The following is a 24210-nucleotide window of genomic DNA, read 5'->3' on the forward strand; positions in this document are numbered from 1 at the left end:
CTCTAATGTAGATCTGTGCTAGGTGCCATGGACACAGCGGTGACCAGGACAGCCCTGAGCCCACCTTCCTGGGGGGTCATGGTCCAGGGGAGAGGGATATTACTTGGAACACGCACAAATGCATGTCTAGTTACAGCTCTGGTGGGGACAGGGTGTAGACAGTGGTGTAAAGGCTTGAACGGTCAGCTGTCCAGGCAGGTGGGCAGGTGGACACAGTCCTGACTGGTGTGGCATTTGCCCTTCTCCATGGTGTAAACACTCGCACCACGTCAATTTCAAGCTACCAGCCAGGTTTGCAGTAGCTCATCGTTGTATAGTATTTCTGTTACACAGGTATGAGAGATGGAATGTGGGTGAACAACAGGGTCATAATGTGTAGCACAGGCAACTATTAAGTATCCTGTGGTATCGTTACCTCTTGGAGCTTGTAGCCTCAGTTTTGCATCAGGTAAATCGGCACCTGCTGAGGACCCGGAGAAGGCAATGGCACCCCACTCCAGTACTCTTGCCTGGAGAATCCTAGGGACGGGGGAGCCTGGTGGGCTGCCCTCTATGGGGTCGCACAGAGTTGGACACGACTGAAGTGACTTAGCAGCAGCAGCAGCTGAGGACCCTGGAGGTCTCCTCTGGCCCTCTTACCTGAGTGGCTCCTGGATCATAGTAGAAAAGAAAATGAAAAAAGTGTATAAAAATATGTATACTACTGCAAACTTGTTACAATTTCAGATATAATTTAAAAAAAGAATAACCTTGAATCAGGCATAAGTATTAGTTATCACAATAAAATAATTAAGGAGGAATGGGTTTTGAGTATTTACTCTCTTTGTTTTTACTATTTATTTGATCGTACATTTATATAACTTCATGTTTTATAGATTTTTAAAAAATTTGTTGTTTCTGGGTCTTCGTTGCCGTGCAGGCTTTTTTCCTGTTGCAGTGAGCTTGGGCTTCTGGTTACAGTGGCTTCTCCTGTTGCAGAGCGTAGGCTCTGGGGCGCTCAGGCTTCAGTAGCTGAGGCACGTGGGCTCAGTGGTTGTAGTTCCTAGGCTCTAGAGCACAGGCTTTTAGTAGCTGTGGTGCATGGGCTTAGTTGCTCCACCGTATGTAGGATCTTCCCTGACCAGGGATTGAACCTGTGTCTCCTGCATTGGCAGGCAGATTCTTTACCACTGAGCCAACAGGGAAGCCTCTATAATTCATTTTCCATCATCACTGTGTTTTAAGAACTGGCCTGCAGATTTTCTGAAGGTCTGACTGTTGGCTTTTGAGTGTAAGGAATCTCCAGCACTCCAAGGGACATAGTGGAGGCAGGGGGGACAGCCAGTGCAAAGGCCTCGGGGCAGGGCCGTGTCAGGTGTGTAGGAGGAATAGCCAGGGGGCCCATATGACTAGAGCAGAGTGAGCAAGGGAGAGGACAGGGCAGCTCAGTCAGGGCTTTGTGGGCAGCAAGCAGTGGGAGGGACTTGGGCTTTTGCCCCTAGGGAACTGGGAGTCCTGGAGGTCTGTGGTCAGGTGCTCACACACACCCTCTGGAGGCCACTGCGGGGAGGACAGATTGGGTGGGAAAGCGTGGTAGCTGGGGACCAGGGCAGAAGGGTGGGCATTGCACTGGTCCCGGTGGGCCATGACAGGTGTCATGAGGCCACGTGTGCCCATCTCAGCATGAACATGCTACGTGTTGAGGTCAGTGGCATGAGCTCGGGTGCACGTCTCTGCCCACAGACTGGGCCCTGCGTCCGCCTGGCTTGTCTCTAGCACGGGGAGGAGGGTGGGCAGCCTAGGTTGCATCACTGATCGCCATCCCTGCCCGCAGGAGATGGTCATCACAAACCTGCAGCCTGAGACTGCCTATTCCATCACGGTAGCCGCCTACACCATGAAAGGCGATGGCGCTCGCAGCAAACCCAAGGTGGTAGTGACCAAAGGAGCAGGTACAAGCCTGTCACCAACCCCTTTGCCCTCAGAGCATCCTTGCAGAGTTCTTGAGCCCGTGGTGCGGGGGAGGGCGGGAGGGTGCGCCAGGAGGGAGGAAGAGTGAAGTGTGGGGGTTGTTCAAGGGGACACCCAGACTCTGTGCAGTCCAGCCCCATTCAGCTCCAGCTAGATGGAACCTTCAACACCCTACTCTTTTTGTTTTTTCTAATGTATTTATTTGGCTGTGCTGGATCTTTGTTGCGGCATGTAAACTCTTAGTTGCAGCTCGTGAACTCTTACATGCTGCATGTGGGATGTAGTTCCCCCATCAGGGATCAAACCCGGGCCCTCTGCATTGGGAGCACAGAATCTTAGCCCCTGGATCACCAGGGACATCCCTAAACAAGCAATTCCTAACTTCTCACCCTCTGCCTCTTGTTCCCCCTGTGCTGATAACCCTTTAGGTTATCAGCTGGCTGTCTGCTCCATATCCTTTAGGTCTTTGATTAGTCTCCCTCCTTGGGAAGCCTCCAGCCACCTGCCCCACCCCACTTCCAGCCAACAATCACGACCAGCTCTGCTATCTGCACCCTGTGCCTCCCCCATCCCAGCTCTGATCCCCACAAGCAGGTTGTCATTTCAGGGTCATGTCTCCATCTCCCCCATGGTACCATGAAGCCTCCTCTCCTGGCAGCCCTGCCTTAGTTTCCCCTCTGGCTCCTCCTATCAGTCCTGAGAGGCTGGTTTTTCACCAGCCAGGATTAGCTGAGTGAGGAGAGAGGCAGCTATGAAAACCTAAGGGGAGGGCATTGCAGGCAGAGAGCATAACCCAGGCAAAGACTCAGAGAGGAGAACAAGCTTGGTGTGTTCCAAAACAGAGAAGGGCCCCCATGGCCTCCATCTTTCTTCTGACCACAGACCCTGATATTCAAGGGCTCCCAGCTGGACGCAGCATGCCTTCACACTGTTGCTGGCCCATGCCCCCTACTGTGCTTTTCCCCTGCCTAGTATCTTTGGCATCCAGCATCCAGCTCCCATGTTACCACCTCCAGGAAGCTTCCCATATCTCTCCTGCCTCTCTCAGGGATGTTGTGTTAGAGTCATGCTTGCTAAGCAGACCCTGCTGCATACACTGTGACTGTTCATACCACCTTCCATTAAAGGCCCTGATAAGTCCTACAGCAGAGATGCCTGGTTTCACGTGTAGCGCTTCAGCACTGCAGGACTTCTCCAGACTTGATGCGTTGATTACTACCCAAACTGTGAAAACCATGGGGGCAGAGACAGGGTTTTAGACACTCCTCCTCCATTCTGTTGATGCTAATGAGGTGCTGACAGGAAGCAAGAGATGAGTGACTTGTTAACTTGAGATGCATAGATGAGGGCCTGCCGTGGCCTCTGCGGATGTTTTCCTTTTTCGGGTCCTCTGCGTCCTCACTGTTCCTCAGTGGCTGTTCCCTCTGCCTGACGCACTGTTCCCCCCAGACCTCCTTGTGGCTCCCTCTTTCACCTCCAAGTCTTTGCTTTTGAGCATGGCCTTCCCAAGATGGCTTTTAAAAACTGCGGTTCCTTGGGACTTCTCTGGTGGTTCGGTGGTTAGGACTCTGTGCTTTCGCTGCTGAGGGCCCAAGTTCAATACCTGGTTGGGGAACTGAGATCCCACAAGTGGCCAAAAAATTGCAGCCCCACGCTGTGCTCCAGACCTGGGGGTTGATCGCGTGGCCCTGACGCCTGCCCTGTGTCCCCCCACAGTGCTGGGCCGCCCCACCCTGTCGGTGCAGCAGACCCCTGAGGGCAGCCTGCTGGCACGCTGGGAGCCCCCGGCCGGCGCCACTGAGGACGAGGTGCTGGGCTATCGCCTGCAGTTCGGCCGCGAGGACTCGTCCCCCCTGGCCACGCTGGAGTTCCCGCCCACCGAGGACCACTACACCGCATCGGGCGTGCACAAGGGGGCCACGTATGTGTTCCGGCTGGCGGCCCGGAGCCGAGGCGGCCTGGGCGAGGAGGTGGCCGAGGTCTTGAGCATCCCTGAGGACACACCCCGTGGCCACCCGCAGATCCTGGAGGCAGCCGGCAATGCCACGGCGGGCACCGTCCTGCTTCGCTGGCTGCCGCCCGTGCCTGCCGAGCGCAACGGGGCCATTATCAAGTACACAGTGGCCGTGCGGGAGGCTGGCGCCCTGGGCCCCGCCCGAGAGACTGAGCTGCCGGCGGCGGCTGAGCCGGGTGCCGAGAACGTGCTCACGCTGCAGGGCCTCAAGCCCGACACGGCCTATGACCTCCAAGTGCGGGCCCACACGCGCCGGGGCCCCGGCCCCTACAGCCCCCCTGTCCGCTACCGGACGTTCCTGCGGGACCAAGGTAGGCGCGCGGTGACCCCCGCACCAGAGCCGGACCGGGCCTCGTGCCCACCCCTACCCCAGCCCCCTCCCTCTCCCCTGCCCAGGTAAGTGGTCACTTTTCTGCTTCCACGTGGACGCTCAAGGCGAGTCCGGACCCCGAGGCTCCGGCGTTTGGCAAAGGTGGGACATGCCTAGGTGGCATCGCCGCCCCCACCACCGTCCCCCACCCACCCACCCAACCCGTCCCCCCTCCGCTCCTCTGCCTCCGCCTTCTCTCTGCAGCTGCGCCGTCTCCCGCAGCAGGGACATGGGACAGGGCCAGGCAGGGCCGGGCCAGGGCCAGGCAGTAAGGCCACGGGCACAGCGGACGACAGGGAGCGCCTGGGCCGCCCCACCCCACCCCGTACCTGTGCCCAGCCCCCCAGCACTCATGGGAATCTCTCCTTTGCTCTCTCCCACCTGCTGCTGTGTGGCACAGTCTCACCCAAGAACTTCAAGGTGAAGATGATCATGAAGACATCGGTCCTGCTCAGCTGGGAGTTCCCAGACAACTACAACTCACCCACCCCATATAAGGTGCGCAGCCTCCTGTTGGATCTAAGACGGGGGGTTAGGGTGTGTGTGGGGCAGGGCTCAGCCGGGGTTAGAGTATATGTGGGGCGGGGCTTGACCAGGGTGAGGGTGCCATCTGGAGTCAGGGTAGGGGGTCAACTGGACTGGTGACTGGGTGGGATATTGAGGTTCAATCTGGGTTCGGGGCTTAGTCAGGATTGGGATACACAGTTGGGACTCAGCAGGGGTCGTGGTTCAGTGGAGGAATTAGGGTTCGGTCAGAACTGGGGGTTAGCTGGGGATCAGCTAGGATTTGAGGCTCAGTCTCTCGTCAAGCCTAAGTGTGGAATCAGGACTTTTTAAGGACTGGAACTTTGAGTTGAGATTCGGCTGAATTGAGAATCAACTGGGTTTGGAGCTCAGTCTGGGGTTGAGATTGAGTCTTGGGGTCAAGGCTTGGAATTAGGGCTACAGCTGTGATCGAGGTTCAGTCTGGGGTCACAGATCATAGGGTCCAGGCTAAGTCTGGGATCCAGGCTCGGTGAGGACCAGGGCTTAACCCAGAGCTCTGCTGAGCTGGCCCGCCCCACAGATCCAATACAATGGGCTCACATTGGACGTGGATGGCCGAACCACCAAGAAGCTCATCACTCACCTCAAGCCCAACACCTTCTACAACTTCGTGCTGACCAACCGCGGCAGCAGCTTGGGCGGCCTCCAGCAGACAGTCACGGCCTGGACCGCCTTCAACCTGCTCAGCTCGAAGCCCAGCGTGACCCCCAAGCCCGACTCCGATGGCTTCATCGTGGTGTATCTGCCAGACGGCCAGAGCCCCGTGCCTGTCCAGTAAGCTCAACCCACCCGCTCCAGGGTTTTACATCCCTCCCCCAGTCAGCTGTGTGACTGCCACTTGACCTCTCAGTACCCCACTTCCCTTGCTGGTCTGTAAAACAGAGACTACATGGGTGCCTTTTCATGTGGTTGCCCCGAATGTCTGGTGCCTCTCATAGATGTCCCCACTGAATGTGGCCTCAGCATTCTCTCATGCCCCGGCAGGCCTGACCTGCTGCTAGTTTTGGTTCTCAGACTGATGGGGAGACAGAGCTGGACACAGACAAGCTCAGTCCCATGGTGTGGCAGTGAGAAGCACAAAGGCTAAGAGTCCCATGCAAGGAGAGGAGTCCTCTGAGAAGCAGGGGGAAATGGAGAGTTACAAGACTGCATGGGTGTGGAAGCTGGGGTTTTGAAGGATGTATGGGAATTTGAGAAGTATACAGTTAGCTCTTGAACAGCACAGGTTTGAATTGCAGGGGCCCACCTATATGCATATTTTTTTTATTCAACAAGTCCACACTACAGTACTACACAATCCACAGTTGGTTGAATTCATAGATGGAAAACCATGGATACAGAAGGCCAACTGTACTTACATGTGGATTTTCTACTGTGCAGCCGGGGTTGGCACCCCCTAACCTCCATGTTGTTGAAGGGTCAACTGTCATTGCCCAGGGTAGGCTTTCTAGGTAAAAGGTACAACATGATCAAAATCCTGGAGGCCTGAATCAGAAACTGTAGTCCTACGTGACTTGGGCCATACACCCATGGTGTGAACGGAAGGGAAGATTCAGAGAGGGGTGGTGCCCTCACTCAGCCCAGTAGCATCCCTTGCTCGTGACTGTAGACAGCCCTCTGTGACTCTCGTCTCCTGCCAGGAACTACTTCATTGTGATGGTGCCACTGCGCAAATCTCGTGGTGGTCAGTTCCTGACCCCACTGGGCAGCCCAGAGGATATGGACCTGGAGGAGGTAAGGGGCTGGGCCCAGACACGTGCCAGCTTTCAGGACCCCAGTGGCTCCCAGCTGGGTTCTGAGCAGCCCGCATCTCTGTTCCCACAGCTGATCCAGGACATCGCACGGCTGCAGAGGCGCAGCCTGAGGCACTCGCGTCAGCTGGAGGTCCCCCGGCCCTACATCGCGGCTCGCTTCTCAGTGCTGCCACACACCTTCCATCCTGGGGACCAGAAGCAGTACGGAGGCTTTGACAACAGGGGCCTGGAGCCCGGCCACCGATATGTCCTCTTTGTGCTTGCTGTGCTGCAGAAGAGTGAGCCCGTAAGTCCCGAATGGAGTCTGCCAACATCCAGAGTGCCCGGAGCGGCCTCAGTCCCCAGAGCCCTGGCCTCAGAGCCAGACGCAGATCCTCCCAGCTCCCTGAGGTCAGAGCTGAGCAGAGGGGAGGATTTGAGGTTGAGGAAATCCCAAGCAGGAGGATTTTTAGAGGAAAGGACTTTGGAACGAGGGCTTTGATGGATGTATGGGAGTTCAGTAAAGAAAAGGCATCCCGGAGTTTGCACGTGCAAAGGTCTGGGGTGCAAGAAGAAAAAGAGGACCTAAGAGTGTCTGAAACAGAGTGGAGGAGGGGAAGAGTGAAGATTGGTCAGGGCCAGACCACTGTGGTCAGTGTTCTTGGAAGCCATAGGAGGGTTTAGAGTAGGGGATGGACACAGATTTGTGTTTGAGGAAGATCCATTTGGCCACCGTGAGGGCGGTGGGCACTGATGGAAGTCTCCCCCACCCCATTTCTGTAGACATTTGCGGCCAGCCCCTTCTCAGACCCCTTCCAGCTGGACAACCCAGACCCACAGCCCATCGTGGACGGCGAGGAGGGGCTCATCTGGGTGATCGGGCCCGTGCTGGCTGTGGTCTTCATTATCTGCATAGTGATTGCCATCTTGCTCTACAAGAAGTGAGCACCTTGCGTGTCCCCACTTGACAGGAGGGAGGCCTTCCTAAGGGTGGGAGGTTTGGAAAGATCCAGGGAAAGGTTGTCTCTGAGAATGATCACAGAAGCCATCTGTGGTCCAGACAGGGAAAACAGGGCTCAGAGAGGTTAAGCCACTTGATCAAAGTCACACAGCCTGGGAAATGGCAGGGCTGGCATTCCAACCTGGTCAGTGGATTGACTCCTGTTAAGTCCCGTGCAAGATTGGCGGGGGGGCACTCCCTTTGTCCTGTTAAACAAAGTCACGTGGGACATGTCCCAGCTTAGAAGGCTGAGACCCAAGTTGGAAAGGATTAGCCCCAATTTCTGGAGACCAAGGTTCAGAGGGGGAAAGAAAGCCATCCACAGTCATAGAACAGGCTCTTGATGGCCAGCCTGCCCTCACCTGTCTTCTTTCCCTCCTTCTCACCTGTGTCTGCTTTCGGGAGCAGCAAGCCTGATAGGTAAGAACTGGTCCTGCCCTCTGGAGGCTGAGGACAGGGGTTGGGGTGGCACCTCGCCCACGGGATGAGCGGGAACCTAGTTGTTCCAACCGTTGGACGTGTCTGTGCTTGGTTGTGAGAACCCGAGTCACGTACAGCTGGGTCACACGTCTCTGTCTGTTTGCTCGCACAAAGCAAACGAAAGGACTCTGAGCCCCGCACTAAATGCCTACTGAACAACGCCGACCTCGCCCCCCATCACCCCAAGGACCCCGTGGAAATGAGACGCATTAACTTCCAGACGCCAGGTATGTGCTTATCCCGGGCGCCGGGAACCGCACTGATGGGAGGGAGGCAGCACAGTGGGAGATGAAGCGGCCCCCTTGGTGGATCCTTGCCAGCCCCCACTGAACTGTGCCTGATGCAGTTCTTCAGTCCCGATTCCTACGAGGCTCTGGGCTTGGGGGTGTCCTGGGGTTGATGGTGCTTACAATCTAGGGAGATTTTTGAGAAGCTGCATTCAACTGGTGGCTGCTGTCTTCTCCAGGAGCTTAAAGGACATCTTCAAAGACAGAAGCAAACATTTTCTGAGTCCTCAATTCCTTCTGGCAGAAAAAGCTCTGCTTCTGTTCACACCTCTAGTCTTAAGGCCACTCAGTGGTGGGTGTTTGGGTTTTTTCCACCCTCCCCGGGGAAGCGCCCCTAGCAAGGAGCAAAAATTCCACTTCCACCACACACTCTCTCTCCCCGCTTTTGTGGTCACATATGGTCATGCTCTCCCAGTTTCATTATAGTCCCCCGTAGATGAAAGAGGATTCTGCTGAGTCCCCTGCCACACGTGGTGGGAGAACTGAATCAGGACCCTGCCCTTGATCGTCTTCATGTGCAATGCCCCCTTCATGCCCCCCCCCCTCCTCCTCCTCAATGGGCTCATGCCAGCTGCTTCTAACCAAATTAAGGGATTTGCAGTTTAACTGAGGGCTGCTGTTCTCTCCTTATGAGCTCATCGCATGGCGACATCTGCTGTTCTCTACCTACACCCTGATCTTCACTCTCTGTCTCTGAACTGCTTCCTGTTAACTTTTGTTTCCAATCAAATGGAGATTTTTAAACATTTAACTGATGGCTGCAGTCCTCCATGAGAAGAGAGCACGGGGGCTTTGACCGGCTCGTGTATCGTCTTGCACGCTTCTCCTAACATTTCTTTCTCTCTCCTATTTCTGGACTGTGTCACGTTAGTCCCACATTTCTCCAAATGAGGGTTTTGATCATTTATATTTACCTGATGGCTGCAGCCCTCCACAGGCGATCATGAAAAGTCGCATGGCATCCCTTGTAGTCTCTTCTTCTCTCTTCTGTCTCTGGACTAGCTTATGTCAATTCTGTTTCCATCCAGATGAGAATTTTAAATGTGTGTGTTCAACTGATGGCCTCTGTCCTTACAGCTCATGGCATGGGCCCATATGTTCTTCTCCTGCCCCCAAGTTTCTCCTTCACCATCCCGCTTCTCCTCTAAAATCCCCTCTGCTGACCCCCAACAAGGGACCCAAGGCCAGGTTGGTCGGGGGTGGCCGGATGCGGGGATGACAGGTTGATAGAAGAACCTAAAAGCTTTGAGATCTTGCCAAAGTCATGGCTGAAAATCAGGACTCGCCAGTGTCCAGTTGAGGCGATGCCCAGCCGCTGCCATGGGTTCTCTGATTGGGGCGGCCGTGTGTCCCTCACTCGTTGAAGTTGCTCCGCCCTTTGCATCTATCTGTCCGTCGACCGCTGTGCGCGCACCCGGCGAGGGATGGGGGGAGGTGGGCCGCCTCCCCCGCGTGTTTTCATTTATTTATTGTTTGCTGTTTCTGCAGATTCAGGCCTCAGCAGCCCCCTCAGGGAGCCGGGGTTTCACTTTGAAAGTTAGTTCCGGTGTCTCTCTGTTCTTGGCTTCCTTTCGCTCCTGTTTGTTTTCATCCTTGGTTTCTCCATCCGGCTTCCTCTCTCTCCGCCCACCTCTCCTGCGCTGGCTTCTCGAAGGGGGCAGGGGTCTGGTCCCCTGGGCTCTAAGGTGGCAGGTTGTGACTGCGTGTGTATGTGAGAGAGAGAGAGAGGCAGGAGGAGAGGGAACGGCGGGGCTGGGAGCAGGGATGTAGGGCACAGGTGTGTGTCAAAATACATTCGAGAGGCAGGGGGACCCACCAGTCAAATAGACACCAGCCTCAGCCCTCTTAGACGTGGGCCCTGGGGCAGCACCCAGGGACTCGGGACAAACAGCTCTTCAGTAGTCAACTTGGCAAGTCCCTATAGGTTTAACACCGGTGCTTGGGTGCTGGCGCACAGCTGTCAGTTTCCCTCCCGGTAGCTGCTGAGTGTGTGTGTGTGTGTGTGTGTGTGTGTGCATGCGTGGCCGCTGGGCCCCCAGGAGAGAGGAGTCTGGCAGGCCTGAAGATGGGGAAGAAGCACCCACACCCACCCCATCATCCCACAAACACATACCCCGTGCATCTACTCCCCAGCCCCTCAGCTCCACCTGGCAGAGGACTTTTTGGTCCCTCCGACCCCCAAGGGGGCAGACGGGGTGTGGGCCTCCCGCCCTCACCAGGGGGACGATATTCCAGAAGGTTCAGCCAGCCACATCTGCTTCTTCATCTCTGTGTCACTTGCCTGCTTCTTGCCACGAGGCACTAGGAGCTTAAAGTCCTGCGGGGCAACCCTCCCCCAGCACCTGCCTCCCCAGCTGGTTGTCGGGGGGGCCTGGGGAGGGTGGGGGAGACTCCACCTAGTGCTCCCTCCAGGCCTGGGTTCCTCGCCCCCATGGGGCCCACCCCAAACCTTCCTGTTCCCCGCCACCCCCTCTAACCCGCAGCTCGTCCATCGCAGACTCACTCCGTAGAGCACCCCCAGTCCCCTCCCCTCCCCGGCCTGGCCCCCCCGAGTGACTGGCCACATGGGCGGGTCTGCTCTCCCTGCAGGCATGCTCAGCCACCCGCCCATCCCCATCGGGGACATGGCGGAGCACACGGAACGACTCAAGGCCAACGACAGCCTCAAGCTGTCCCAGGAGTATGAGGTGAGCCAGCCCCCCCACCTCCCACCCTCCTGGGGCCCACAGATGCCTACCCTAACATCTCCCACGTCCTGCTTCTCATAGTCCATTGACCCGGGCCAGCAGTTCACGTGGGAGCACTCCAACCTGGAAGTGAACAAGCCCAAGAACCGCTATGCCAACGTCATCGCCTACGACCACTCCCGAGTAATCCTTCAGCCCATCGAAGGTAGCGTGCGGGGTCCCAGGCTCCTCCCCAGCAACCTTGGCCTGTCCTCATTCCATGGAGAACACGTAGACCCCATGTCTCTGCTTGGCCAGGGGGGCCAGGCCAGAGTGGACTAGCTAGGAGATAGGTAGGGAAACTGAGGCCTGGTCCAGCCCTACCCAGAAGCCATTGAGAAGTTTAGGATCTGTATTTAACTGGTGGCTGCTGTCCACTACAGATTTCTATCCATTCTTTACATCTGTAGCTCTTATCAGGGCAGCTTCGCCACAGAGGACATTTGGCAATGTCTGGGGACATTTTTGTTGTCACAGCTTGGGGTGGGGTGTTGTTGGCATCTTGAGGGTGGAGGCCAGGGATGCTGCTCAGTACCTTGCGATGCAAAGGACTGCTCCCGACATAGAACAGTCTTATCTCCAAATGGCAGTAATGTTGAGGCAGAGAAAGCGTGGAGTATATGCGCCACGATTTCCTTGGGGATAGACTGGGGCAGTCTCGGAGGGCTTCCTTTAAGCGGTGGACCAGGTGGAGCCAGCCTAGAAGGATAGAGCACCCCCACTGATCTCTAGTTTCTCCGCCACCCCCGGCCTAGGCATCGTGGGCAGCGATTACATCAATGCCAACTACGTGGACGGCTACCGGCGGCAGAACGCATACATCGCCACGCAGGGGCCACTGCCGGAGACCTTCGGTGACTTCTGGCGCATGGTGTGGGAGCAGCGCTCGGCCACCATTGTTATGATGACGCGGCTAGAGGAGAAATCACGGGTGAGGCCTGGGCCCTGCGGCCCCCAGGCCCTGCGCCGGCCCCAGCCCATGCTCACCTGTGTTCTCTCACCTGGTGCAGATCAAATGCGACCAGTACTGGCCCAACAGGGGCACAGAGACCTACGGCTTCATCCAGGTCACGCTGCTGGACACCATCGAGCTGGCCACGTTCTGCGTGAGGACGTTCTCCCTGCACAAGGTAGGGCCCGGATGGGACTGGGGGGCTGTGGGAGGGGGCGATGGTGGGTGGAGAAGGGAGATGAGCTTCTGCCCTGGGAACTCCCCATTGGACGGAAGAGAAACCACATTGACCCAGGCTGGGTGCATTCTCAAGCGGTCACTTTACGGATGGGGACACTGAGCCTCAGGGGAACGGCTCTTGTCTGCAGCCACAGCAGGACAAACCAGCAGAATCCAGCTTAGCAATGAACCTCTCCTCCCCTCACCGGCAGTCACCAGCCCCCAGCCCAAGATCAGTCTTGACCCCTTCCCTCACCCAGCCTGGGTTTATGGCAGGGTCTTGGCCATGCAGTAGGGGGGCGTCCAGCCTTAGATGGAGGACAGAGCGGGCAGTTGGGGCTGAGGTAGAGGGAATCTTCATCTATGTATTTAACTGATGACTGCTGTCCATCACATGATTCCATGTGTCTCACTCAGTGATTCTCGGTTGCAGCATTTTGCCATTCAGAGGACATTTGGCAATGTCTGGGGGCACTTTGAATATTTTTATTTTTATTGACGTATAGTTGATTCACAATATTAACTTCTGCTGTACAGTAAAGTGATTCAGTTATATGTATACACAATTTTTTTGATATTCTTTTCCATCATAGTTTATCACAGGATATTGAATGTAGTTCCCTGTGCTGTAGAGTAGGACCCTGATGTTTATCCATTCTGTATATATAATAGCTTCCGTCTGCTGACCCCTGTCTCCCGCTCCAGCCCTGCCTCGACCCCCTCCCCCTTGGCAACAAGTCTGGTTTCTGTATCCATGAGTCTCTGTTTCATAGATAAGTTCATTTGTGCTGTATGTTAGATTCTGCATATATTACCATATGTTAAGTGTTATATGTGATAGCACATGTGATATATGTGTTATCATATGATACTTTGACTTTTTATCATGTGATACCATGGTATTTATCGTATGCGTCTTTGACTTTTTTCATTTAGTATGATAATCTCTAGGCCTGTCCGTATTGCTTCAAACAGCACTAGATCATTCATCCCTGTGGCTGAGTAGTACATTGTACTTAAGTGCCACGTCTTCATCCATTCATCTGTCAGCAGACATTTAGATTGTCTCTGTGTCCTGGCAGTTGTAAACAGTGCTGCTATGGACATAGGGGTGCCTGTATCTTATTGGACTTTTGTTGCCAGATACATGGCGAGGAGTGGGATTGTTGGATCATACGTAGGTCTATTTTTAGTTTTTTGAAGAACCTCTCCTGTTCTCCGTGGTGGCTGTACCAATTAATATTCCTACCGCCAGTGTTGGAGGGTTCCCTTTTCTCTGCATCCTCTCCATCCCTTGGAATTTGTAGAGTTTTGATGTATTTCTTTGGAGAAATGTCTACATCTTCTGACCATTATTCAATTAGGTTGTTGGCTTTTTGTTGAGCTGAATGAGTTCTTTATCTGTTTTGGAGATTAAGCCCCTTGGTTGCATGGTTGGCACATATGTTCTCCCGTGCTGTGGGCTGTCTTCTCGTTGTGTTTATGGTTTCCTTTGCTATGCAAAGGCTTGTAAGTTTCATTAGGGTGCCATTTGTGTATTCTCATTTCTAGTGCCTTGGAAGACTGGGGACACTTTTTATTGTCATGTAGGGAGAGAGAGGTGCTCTGGCACCACTGTGTTTCCCTGGCAGCCAGCTACGTGCCCTTTCATAGAGCCTGTGCCTGGCACAGGTGCCAGAAACCTGAGTAAAAAGACAAGAGTAAGGGTTTTCAGTTGATTCACACATTAAGCAGACACTTGTGTGTCAAATACCACTCTTGTGGGGCTTACAGTCTAGTGGACAACAAATATGAAAAAAAACCCAGGAATCTTACACATTAGAGTATGTAGTGGAAGACCTGGAGTTGGTGAGGAAAGGAGTTTTGCAGAGATCTGGGGGTGGCATTCCTGGCAAAGGCCCTGCGTGTTTTGGGAATAGTGAGGAGTCCTGTGGCTGGAGCAGAGAGTGGGAGGAGGTGAGGGCAGGGAGGGGATGGGAGGAGGTGCAGAACCTTGTGGGTTGTAGGGGCAGGGGCAACTCTGGCTTTTAGCCCAGGGAGGGCTGTGGGCAGAGGAGCCGGGGGACATAACTAGGGTGCTCACCAGCGCCCTCTGGCTGCTGTGGAGGGAATAGATTGTGGGGACACCCAGGGGGAACAGGTGACTGCTCTGGTCTGGATGGATGACGGTGAGCTGGACTAAGGTGATCACCATGGAGGGGGTGAGTGAGAAGTGGGCGGGCTTGGGAAAGACTTTGAAAGCTGTGCTGACTGATGCTGCATGTGGACAGGTAGGGGAAGGGAGTCAAGAGCGACTCCGCCTACATTTTGGCCAGAGTGCGTGGAAGGACAGCACCACCATCAGCTGAGATGGGGGAGCAGGTTTAGGGAGAAATGGGGAGCAGTGCACGAAGATGCTGGGGACACTCTGCAGTGGAGACACCCCCACACCCTGGAGCAGCTGGGCACCCAAATCAGGGACATGGTGGTCTGAGGCGTGAACTTGGGCCTGGCACGTGGGTGGTGGGCTGCATTGACCAACAGTGTCCCCGGAACCCCTAGAGTGGCTCCAGCGAGAAACGGGAGGTCCGGCAGTTCCAGTTCACGGCATGGCCGGACCACGGGGTGCCTGAGTACCCGACGCCGTTCCTGGCTTTCCTGCGGAGAGTCAAGACTTGCAACCCGCCGGACGCGGGCCCCATCGTGGTCCACTGCAGGTACCCGGCCCCCGCCCCTTCACTCCCGGCTCCCTCTGCACCCTGTCCCCCATTCTGCCCTGGCCCTCGGGTGCCCCCTGACGGCCCCCTCCGTCTCCACAGTGCGGGTGTGGGCCGCACAGGCTGCTTTATCGTCATTGATGCCATGCTGGAGCGGATCAAGCCGGAGAAGACGGTGGACGTGTACGGCCACGTGACGCTCATGCGGTCCCAGCGCAACTACATGGTGCAGACGGAGGACCAGTACAGCTTCATCCACGAGGCCCTGCTGGAGGCCGTGGGCTGCGGCAATACGGAGGTGCCTGCCCGCAGCCTCTACGCCTACATCCAGAAGCTGACGCAGGTGGAGCCAGGCGAGCACGTCACTGGCATGGAACTCGAGTTCAAGGTGGGTGGGGAGGAACGAGTAGAGGATGCTGTGCTTGGGTCGGGGAGAGGGGGCTAAGCAGGAGACCGGAGTTCTTTCTCTCCACCCCCGCCCCCATTAAGGGGACAAGAGGGTAGAAGGGCTGGTGTTGCCCTGCCCGCCATGGCCCTGCTAGCCCTCTGGCTGAGAACACACAGCCTGCCCCCCACCCAGGGAAATTGGGTCCCCAGATGGAGGCTGTCCTGATGTCATCCCCTCGTCTCCACAGCGGCTGGCCAACTCCAAAGCCCACACATCCCGCTTCATCAGTGCCAATCTGCCTTGTAACAAGTTCAAGAACCGCCTGGTTAACATCATGCCCTACGAGAGCACCCGGGTCTGCCTACAACCCATCCGGGGCGTGGAGGGCTCCGACTACATTAACGCCAGCTTCATTGATGGTTACAGGTAAACCTGGCCCTGGCCGCTACCGGGGCTCCGGTCCTGCATGGGAGAGAGCTCGAGAGACCCTGCCAGCCCCATGCAGTCACAGCTGAGGTGGAGAGACTCTTTAGATATGCATTTAACCGATGGCTGCTGGCTGGAACATGATCACATCTGTCCATCTTTCTCAGAGAAAAGCATCGATCTGGGCAGTTCTGCCCCCCAGGGGAAACTTGATAGCATCTGGGGATGTTTTTGATGGTTAAAATGGGACTAGAGAGAGGAGGGTTACCACTGGCATAGGGCTTCCCCGGTGGCTCAGATGGTAACGAATCTGCCTGCAGTGCAGAAGACTCAGGGTCAGTCCTTGGATCAAGAAGATCCCCTGGAGGAGGAGACGGCAGTCCACTCCAGTATTCCTGTCTGAGGAATCCCCATGAACAGAGGAGCCTGGTGGGCTACAGTGCATGGGGTCACAAAGAGACACGACTGAGCACTAACACTTTCTAGTGGGCAGAGGCCAGGGATGCTGCTGGACACCCCACTGGGTACAGAACAGCGGCCCATCACAATCATCCAGTCCCGAGCGTCAGTAGTGCCAAGATTGCTCAGGGCTTCTCAAAGGAGGGTGTTCTGGGAATGGGCAGCTATATGTAGCCCTAGAGGGGAGCCTGGCCTGAGCAGACAATAGATATTAACTTAATGCCCCTGGAGGGGGCGGAGAATGAAAGCAGAGATGCCTGCAGACAGTCCCACAGCTTCCTCTCGAAGTTGGAGTGAGTCCAAGGCTGGTGGTCTCTCCAGGTGCAGAACAGGATTCTTTGGGGGTTGAACCAGATCGGGAGGGAGATGATGCTTGGGCCTGGGCCTCCCTGGGGCCCTAGACTCACCACTGCCACCGCCTCACCTCCCCGCTCACAGGCAGCAGAAGGCCTACATTGCCACACAGGGCCCGCTGGCGGAAACCACAGAAGACTTCTGGCGCATGCTCTGGGAGAACAACTCGACCATCGTGGTGATGCTGACCAAGCTGAGGGAGATGGGCCGGGTGAGCCAGGGACCATACAGGGCGGGGCAGGGCAGGGAGGGGCCGTGGAGGTGGGGTGGGGGCGGGGCTGACCACAGCACCCGCCTCCCCGACAGGAGAAGTGTCACCAGTACTGGCCGGCCGAGCGCTCCGCCCGCTACCAGTACTTCGTGGTGGATCCTATGGCGGAATACAACATGCCTCAGTACATCCTGCGGGAGTTCAAGGTCACAGACGCCCGGGTAAGTACAGGGACAGACCCTCCAGGCAGCTCACCATTCCCCTGGTCTGGAGAGGGCTTTCCTGGTTGGGGAGTGGAAGCAAACGCCCAGGAGTGAGTGGGCCAGCTGGACAGTCACTCCCACCACCAAGTAGGTGGGAGAGAGGACCATGACCCCGTGGTGTCCCCATCAGAGCACATGTCACACTGTTCACCGGGGGACATAGTCCAAGGCGATCATGTAAAAGGGAGTAAGTGGGGCCTTAGCTGGGAAGCAGCAACCATGGAGGGCAGCATTAGAGGGCTGAACGAAGGCTGGGGGAAAGGTGATGGGTTGATGGTGTCAAGTAGTGGCCGCTGTAGATGGGAAAAGAGTGGTAGACAGTGGGGGGTGGGGGGCAGGTGCTAGGAATTGGAACCATTGTATGGAGAGAGAGGAGAATGGAGAGAATAGATGGTGTTGGCTGGAGAAGACCCAGCGGAGGCACGTGGTGATGGGAGAGGGCAGGTGTTAGATGGGGTCCGATGAAGACTGTTAGGTGACAGAGGATAGAAGTTAGTGCCAGAATTGGAGAATCCATGGGTAGAATGATGGGGCATGGGAATGTCAGTCCAGATGTTACCACTGGACAGTGAACCCTGGTGGGCAAAGCACTGCTGGTCACCGTGCTTGGGTAGTTCAGGATGGCACCACTGGGTGGGCTGAACAGGGGATTGGAGACTCAGTGAACATCACTGCTGGGTGATAGAGGAGGGTGGTAAACAGGATGGTCTTAGATGAGAGGAGGTGGGATTGGAGACTAGAATGTCCAGATAGAAGCGGATGGAGAATGCCAGTAGAGCGCGGAACCATGGCTTGGTGATGGGTTACCAGCGGTGGATGGAGAAAGGTGAGATTGGAAAGGGCAGGTGTTTGGCCAGTGGCAGATGGAATAAAATGAAGAGGAAACGATTTGAAGAGTAAAAGGAATGATGAACGTTCAGTGATAGACAGTCCTGTTGATGGTCCGAGAGAGAGGAAGGCGGGATCGGAGAAAGCGTTAGGTGGTGGAGGACGGTGACCATCAAAATCACGTGGCATCGCTGGGCTGCAGCGTTTAATGCAGAGACTGTGAGGGGGGAGGTAAGTGGTGAGGGAGGGCGGGCGGGGAGCGTCAGTGGTCCTCACAGTGGAATGTCTAATGGTGCTTAGAGGGGAAGAAGGGTGGATTGCTAAGAATGAATTGTGGAAAGTGGTGCCGTTGGGTCATGATAAATGAAAGGCAGAAGAGAGCCATGATGATGGACCGCACGGCTTGGTAGTGGGAAACGAGTATTGGCAAGATAGGTGGTTGAGTGGTGGGGATGAGGGTTACAGAGATGGACAGTTGAATGGTGGATATGAGGATCCAAGAGGTTCAGTGGTGGGAGTAAGGATTAGACAGATAGATGGTTGAGTGGTGGGTTGAGGATTGGAGAGATGAGTGGTTTACTGCTGGGGATGAGGATTGGACAGATGGATAGATGAGTGGTGGTGATGAATGGACAGATAGATGGTTGAGTAGTGGAGATGAGTACTGGATAGATGGAAGGTTGAGTTTTGGGGATGAAGACTGGAGAAATGGATGGTTGAGTATTGGGGATTAAGATCGAAGAGGTTGAGTAGTGGCGATAAGGATTAGAGAGATGGGTGTTTAATGGTAGGGATAAGGATTAGATACATGGAGGGTTGAGTGATGAGTGGTTTAGTGGTGGGAATGAGGATAGGAGAGATGGAAGGTGATTGTTGGGGCTGAGGATTAGAGAAATGGATAGCTGAGTGGTGGGGATGAGGATCCAAGGGGTTGAGTGGTGCGATAAGGATTAGAGAGATGGATGGTTGAGTGGTGGGAATAAGGATTAGAGAGACGGATGGTTGAATGCTTGGGATGAGGATTGGAGAGGTGACTGGTTGAGATTTAGATTGTACAGATGGATGGTTGTGTCATGGGGATGAGGACTGAAGAGACAGATGGTTGAGCGGTGGAGATGGAGAACGCATCACCAGATGTTCAAGGATTATGAACTACCGTAAGTGGATGATGAAAGTTAGGAGGCAAAGGTATTGAGTACACAGGTAGAAGACGATGAATTTCCAATGGTGGCTGGTGGAAGATGGCGCCCTTGAGTGGTGAGGGATAGGAGATTATAGGGCTGGTGAGTGGCCGAAGATGATGTCCATGGTGGAAGGTGGTGCTGTTGGGAGGTGACAGTATGGGGACAGTGCTCTTTTACTCTAAGACGATGAGAGAGGAGGTTGCCAGGGAGATGGAGAATGGGTCAAGAAGGGCAGATGTTGGGTGTACCATGGGACAGTGCAGAATGGAGGATAAGAGACAGCAATGGTGTTGGTGTCACTTGGGTCGTGGTGGATGGGTTTGGAGCTGTGCAGAGAGCAGCAGTCGGGGGATGGGGGTGAACGATTGCCATGTGAGATGGTGTTGCTGGATGAAGTTAAATGGTGAGGAGCCTTGGGTGGTACAGACGAAGTCGGAGCATCTCAACGAAAGATGGTGTGGGGCAAGGAGGGTGGGTGGCAGAGGGTGAGGAAGGGTGGAGAGTGGCATTGGTGCAGCTTGTGGTTGGCGAGGGTGACTGCCACTGACCTTGATAACAGGACCCGGCGCTCTCTCTCTCTGTTCCAGGACGGCCAGTCCCGGACTGTCCGGCAGTTCCAGTTCACGGACTGGCCGGAGCAGGGCGTGCCAAAGTCGGGGGAGGGCTTCATTGACTTCATCGGCCAAGTGCACAAGACCAAGGAACAGTTTGGCCAGGATGGCCCCATCTCTGTCCACTGCAGGTGAGCTGCCCGTGGCGGGAAGCTGAGTCTTTACGAGCACAGCCTTGGGCACTCCCGCTGGGGCTCTTTCCATCCCTGGGGCAGGGGGCTTCAGAGCAGGCAGGATGGAAATTCGTCAGCTGAGCCAGGCTCCCCACACGCCTACCCCCTGAACTCACCTGCGCACTCGCCCTGACAGCGCCGGCGTGGGCAGGACGGGCGTCTTCATCACGCTCAGCATCGTGCTGGAGCGGATGCGGTACGAGGGTGTGGTGGACATCTTCCAGACAGTGAAGATGCTGCGGACCCAGAGGCCAGCCATGGTGCAGATGGAGGTGAGGAGGGGGAGTTGCGGGGGAGGGGAGGGCAGCCCGGCCTCACGCTGATGCCACCACCAGCCTCTGTTCTCTCCTCTGTGCAGTGGGCACAGCCACCCCCCACTCCTGGGGTTGTCAAGGGTAAAAGGTCCTCAGCCCCTCCTGCTTTGGGCTGACCCAAGAGTAAGCCGAAGGCCAGAGCTGAGAAGCGTCACTCGGAATGAACACAGATGGGTCCCCTCTCCTGTCCCCAGGGTCTCAGTGAGGTCCAGCTCAGCCAGGACCCTGGCAGGGGTCATGGATCCTGAAGCCAGGCCCAGAGTCCCACCATCATGTTGACAGTGGGCACCTTTGCTTGGACCACACCATGTCTCCAAGTCACACAGCGGTTTGAAGTGGAGCTGGGATTCGTACCCCAGTCAGTCTCATCCACAGCCGTCAGAAGGGTCAGCAGTAGAGCTGAGTCCATGGAGGGAACAACTGGGTTGGGAGCACTGTACTTCCCTGTGCTCTCGATCACCTCATAAGCAGACCCTACTCTAAGCCAGAGTCAGAGCCCCGGCCGGTGGAGGGGGAGCCAGTCTGTGTCTGCACCCATTGCTGGGTCCATTCCGCATCTGGCTTGAGACCCAGAAGTGGGTGGAAGAGCCCCCTCTGTTCTCACAGAGATACTCCAGGGATGAGAAGAGGGTGTGAGGGCGGGGGCCCAGCCTAGGAAAGAGTGGGGTCACTGCTTTTAGAAACCACCAGATCCAGAAGCTAGGTTAAATGCATCCATGAGCTCCCCTGTCTCCAAGCAGTCAGAGCTGGAGTGGCAACCTCCCAGCCCCCAGGGGAGTGTCACAAGAGGCCGGGATGGCCAAGTGGCACCCTGCGGGCCAGCTGAGGACGGGGAGAGCCCAGCACAGGCGCAGGATCAAGGGGCGCAGCTGCTCTGCAGTGTGATGGGGAGCCCTGGGTCTGCAGAGGCACTGACGGGGGCCCTGCCCTGACCCCTCGCCCCCTCTCCACACAGGATGAATATCAGTTCTGCTACCAGGCCGCACTGGAGTATCTCGGCAGCTTTGACCACTATGCAACCTAAGCCAGGTTGGCCTGGCCCGACTCCACCGGCCCCTGCGCCTCCCGTGCCGGGTGGGCCCCCCGAGGCCTGGACCCCCTCCGGCGGCCAGGGCAGGAGGCGGCAACCGCGTTTCCACAGCCGAGGGGTCTCCGGGGATGACGATGCAGCCCCTCAAGCCCCCCTGCACGGCCCCAGCCCCCTCCCTGGGCCGGGCCGCCGCCTTCAATACTTGGCACATTCCTCATTCCCTTCTAAAAGGAGATTCCACAAGGAGAGGTTACGGGGTGGGGGGAGGGGGGCGGCAAGCAATCCAGGGGCTGTTCCCAAGAACCAGAGGGGGGCGGGGGCTGGGAGCTCGGCCCCTTGTCCTCCCTACCAGGCAGTCTTCCCGCCCCGCAGCCTGGGGGTCGCCGGGCTGGGGGGGCGGGAGTGGGGTGGGGACAGGAGTCAGCTTTCTTTCAGAACTCAGTGTAACTGTATCCGGTGACATTTCGTTTTGTTTTTGTTTTTTTTAATAGTGTATTTTTTTCATTTTTTTTTTTAAAGAAGAAACAAATGGGGGGGAAACAAAAACGATTTGACAGTCAACGGATTTAAAAAGAAAAACTTGGCTTATTCCTATTCTGTTCACAGACAGTCTGTTTTTTTTCACCGTAACAGACGTTCTTGCGTGCCGGTCGTGTTCATGGGCCTGCGCGGGCTCAGGCTGCCCCTTGGCTTGCTTTTTTTTTTTCCCTTTACCTACTCCAAAGGTGTGCCTCGCTCAAGAATAAGGCCTTTGCCTCCTGATTTTTTTTTTTTAATTTTTTGCTTTTTCTTTTTTAATTCTCAAGACACATCAAGGAGGGTGAGGGTGGGGCGGTGGGGGAACTCGGGCCCACCAGCGTCGGTTGTCGAGCCCACAGGGTGGGCTCTACCACGGAGGAGGTCGCAGCGACCCCCGCGCCCAGCAGCCCGAGCACCCCTCGCCATCTCCCACCTGGAGGAGAAGGACTGAACACAGTCGGAGGTTCCCACTTCTCCGGGGGGAGAAAGAGGCCATAAGCTGCCCCAATCAGGGGCCCCTCCCCACCCCCCCGGGACCATGGGGCCGTTCTGGGGCAGAAGGATGGGGTTCTGCCCCACCCCCACCCCTGAGCAAGTGAGTTTTTCTCTTTGTACAAGAGCAGAGCTGCTGTTGCTTTCAACACTGTTTATTCAAACGGAAGCAGCGGGGTGGTTTTCCCACCTCTGTGTATGTAGATATATCGACTTTGTATTAAAGGAAGATCGTCTGACCCCGGCCGCTGGTGGAGTCTTTGTCACCCCAGCCCCTGTCCATCCAGTCTCCTTGGGGAAGCTGGGAGCCTGGAGAACTTGAACACAGAATCCAAGCTCCCTGCAGGGGCTGCCCCACTGATAATAGTTATTCCTGTTGATAATCGTGACCCTCTCTGAGTATCTACCATGGGCCAGCCGGCTGAAGTGGGAATCTACCCAATTTATAGATGAGGTTCAGAGAGGGGCAGGCACCAACGAAAAGTCACACAGAGGTTTGAAGTGGAGCTGGAATTCGTACCCCAGTCCGTCTCATCCACAGCCCTCAGAAGGGTCAGCAGTAGAGCTGAGTCCATGGAGGGAACAACTGGGTTGGGAGCACTGTACTTCCCCGTGCTCTAGGCCACCTCATGAGCAGACCCTACTCTAAGCCAGAGTCAGACCCCTGGCTGGTTTGAGACCCAGAAGTGGGTGGAAGATTTCCCCTGGTGAAAGCATCCCCCCACAGAGATGCTCCAGGGATAAGAAGAGGGTGTGAGGGCAGGGGCCCAGCCTAGGAAAGAGTGGGGTCGCTGCTTTTAGAAGCCATCAGATCCAATGAATACACTTAGATAGATTTACCAAACCCTAAATTCTCCATCCTTAAAGTTCTCAAACATACATGAAACATTTATGAAAATCAGCACTTATTTTAAAAAAAAATCCAGCAGTGGAGATCATAAATCTTCAAGAAACGAATGTTAGATAACCTGATCTTGACCGCAGCAGTAGATTCTGCAATACTTAGTCTCCCCTGAAAAGGCCTTCAATGAGAAATTTTAAAACATGTTTTTAAATGAGGCATGAGTTAAGGAATCAACATAGAAGTGACACATTTTTGAAACTGAACAACTCAAATAGTACAAAATGTAACAAAACCCATGGGATGCAGCCAAAGGGGTGCATGGAGGAAATTTTATAGCCTTGAACATGTTGATAAAACAGATTCTGAAAACAAGTCAACCTTTAAAATATGTGAACCAAGTTTTCAATTCAAGTAACACTAATTGGGCATTATTGAGGTGGTTCTTGCATTGACAAAACTTTTCTTTAAAAACACCAATATAGACAAATCGTTGGCAAGTACAATCAAGAAAACATCCAAATCCAGGAATATGGGGGATGCACATTAACTACAGATTGAGGCATTTTTTAAAATTGTGACATGAGTATCAGGGGAGAAAAAACAGGAAAGAGACAGCAAACAGAGGAATAGTGGGAGCTGTAGCACAGCTGGCATGGGGGAAATAAACCCTTCACTCCCTGGGCTGAGGTGGTGGGAAGACAGACAGATGAAGAAACAGCAAAGGCCTATATTTAGTAGCTCTTGAGTTATGAATTCAAGAAGTAGTGGGAAGATGTCTTAGAAATAGAGGTGGGACCCAAGGGATAGAAGTCAGACTGTAACCCATCTGGTCCTACCTAAATTATCTAAGACTTCATCACAGGCTACTCTGCCCACAGAACTTCTACTCAATCCTCAAAGCCCAATTCTAAAAGCTCCTCTAAGAAATCTGTTTCCTTTCTGTTTACCCAAGCCCACTGAGTCTAAAGTGTCTGAATAGGATCTACCTTTCCCTCCTTGGAAACCAGAAAGAACATCTTCAGGGAAAGTCAATGTGACCTTCAGCTCTGATTCCACCCTTGGGATGGTCATGGCTCTAGTTGGAGGGTAGGTGGTGGCAGACAGAGATTTATCTGAAGACTTCCCGGAAGAGGGCCACAAG

The 24210-nt window shown here is 55.1% G+C and overlaps 1 protein-coding gene across 11 annotated transcripts in view; it reads left to right on the forward strand.

Moving 5' to 3' along the window:
* Positions 1-22464, forward strand: part of PTPRS (protein tyrosine phosphatase receptor type S) — a 110854-nt gene extending 88390 nt beyond the window's left edge. For 4 of the 11 annotated variants that reach the window (XM_061422555.1, XM_061422565.1, XM_061422554.1 and 1 more), the window contains 22 exons: positions 1814-1931; positions 3667-4275; positions 4735-4832; positions 5401-5654; positions 6521-6614; positions 6705-6920; positions 7397-7554; positions 8022-8033; positions 8208-8320; positions 9869-9916; positions 10970-11067; positions 11149-11272; positions 11862-12037; positions 12117-12236; positions 14819-14973; positions 15076-15361; positions 15609-15787; positions 16685-16811; positions 16907-17032; positions 19674-19828; positions 20007-20142; positions 21140-22464. In XM_061422555.1, coding sequence (XP_061278539.1) covers positions 1814-1931; positions 3667-4275; positions 4735-4832; positions 5401-5654; positions 6521-6614; positions 6705-6920; positions 7397-7554; positions 8022-8033; positions 8208-8320; positions 9869-9916; positions 10970-11067; positions 11149-11272; positions 11862-12037; positions 12117-12236; positions 14819-14973; positions 15076-15361; positions 15609-15787; positions 16685-16811; positions 16907-17032; positions 19674-19828; positions 20007-20142; positions 21140-21208 — 3471 coding nt within the window. In that variant the 3' untranslated portion in view covers positions 21209-22464. The remainder of the gene's footprint in view (positions 1-1813; positions 1932-3666; positions 4276-4734; positions 4833-5400; positions 5655-6520; positions 6615-6704; positions 6921-7396; positions 7555-8021; positions 8034-8207; positions 8321-9868; positions 9917-10969; positions 11068-11148; positions 11273-11861; positions 12038-12116; positions 12237-14818; positions 14974-15075; positions 15362-15608; positions 15788-16684; positions 16812-16906; positions 17033-19673; positions 19829-20006; positions 20143-21139) is intronic. The other 7 variants (XM_061422557.1, XM_061422560.1, XM_061422556.1 and 4 more) reach the window with 6 other exon arrangements.
* The last annotated feature ends 1746 nt before the right edge of the window (positions 22465-24210 follow it).

Source organism: Bos javanicus, chromosome 7, assembly GCF_032452875.1.
Source record: "Bos javanicus breed banteng chromosome 7, ARS-OSU_banteng_1.0, whole genome shotgun sequence".
Lineage (NCBI taxonomy): Eukaryota > Metazoa > Chordata > Mammalia > Artiodactyla > Bovidae > Bos > Bos javanicus.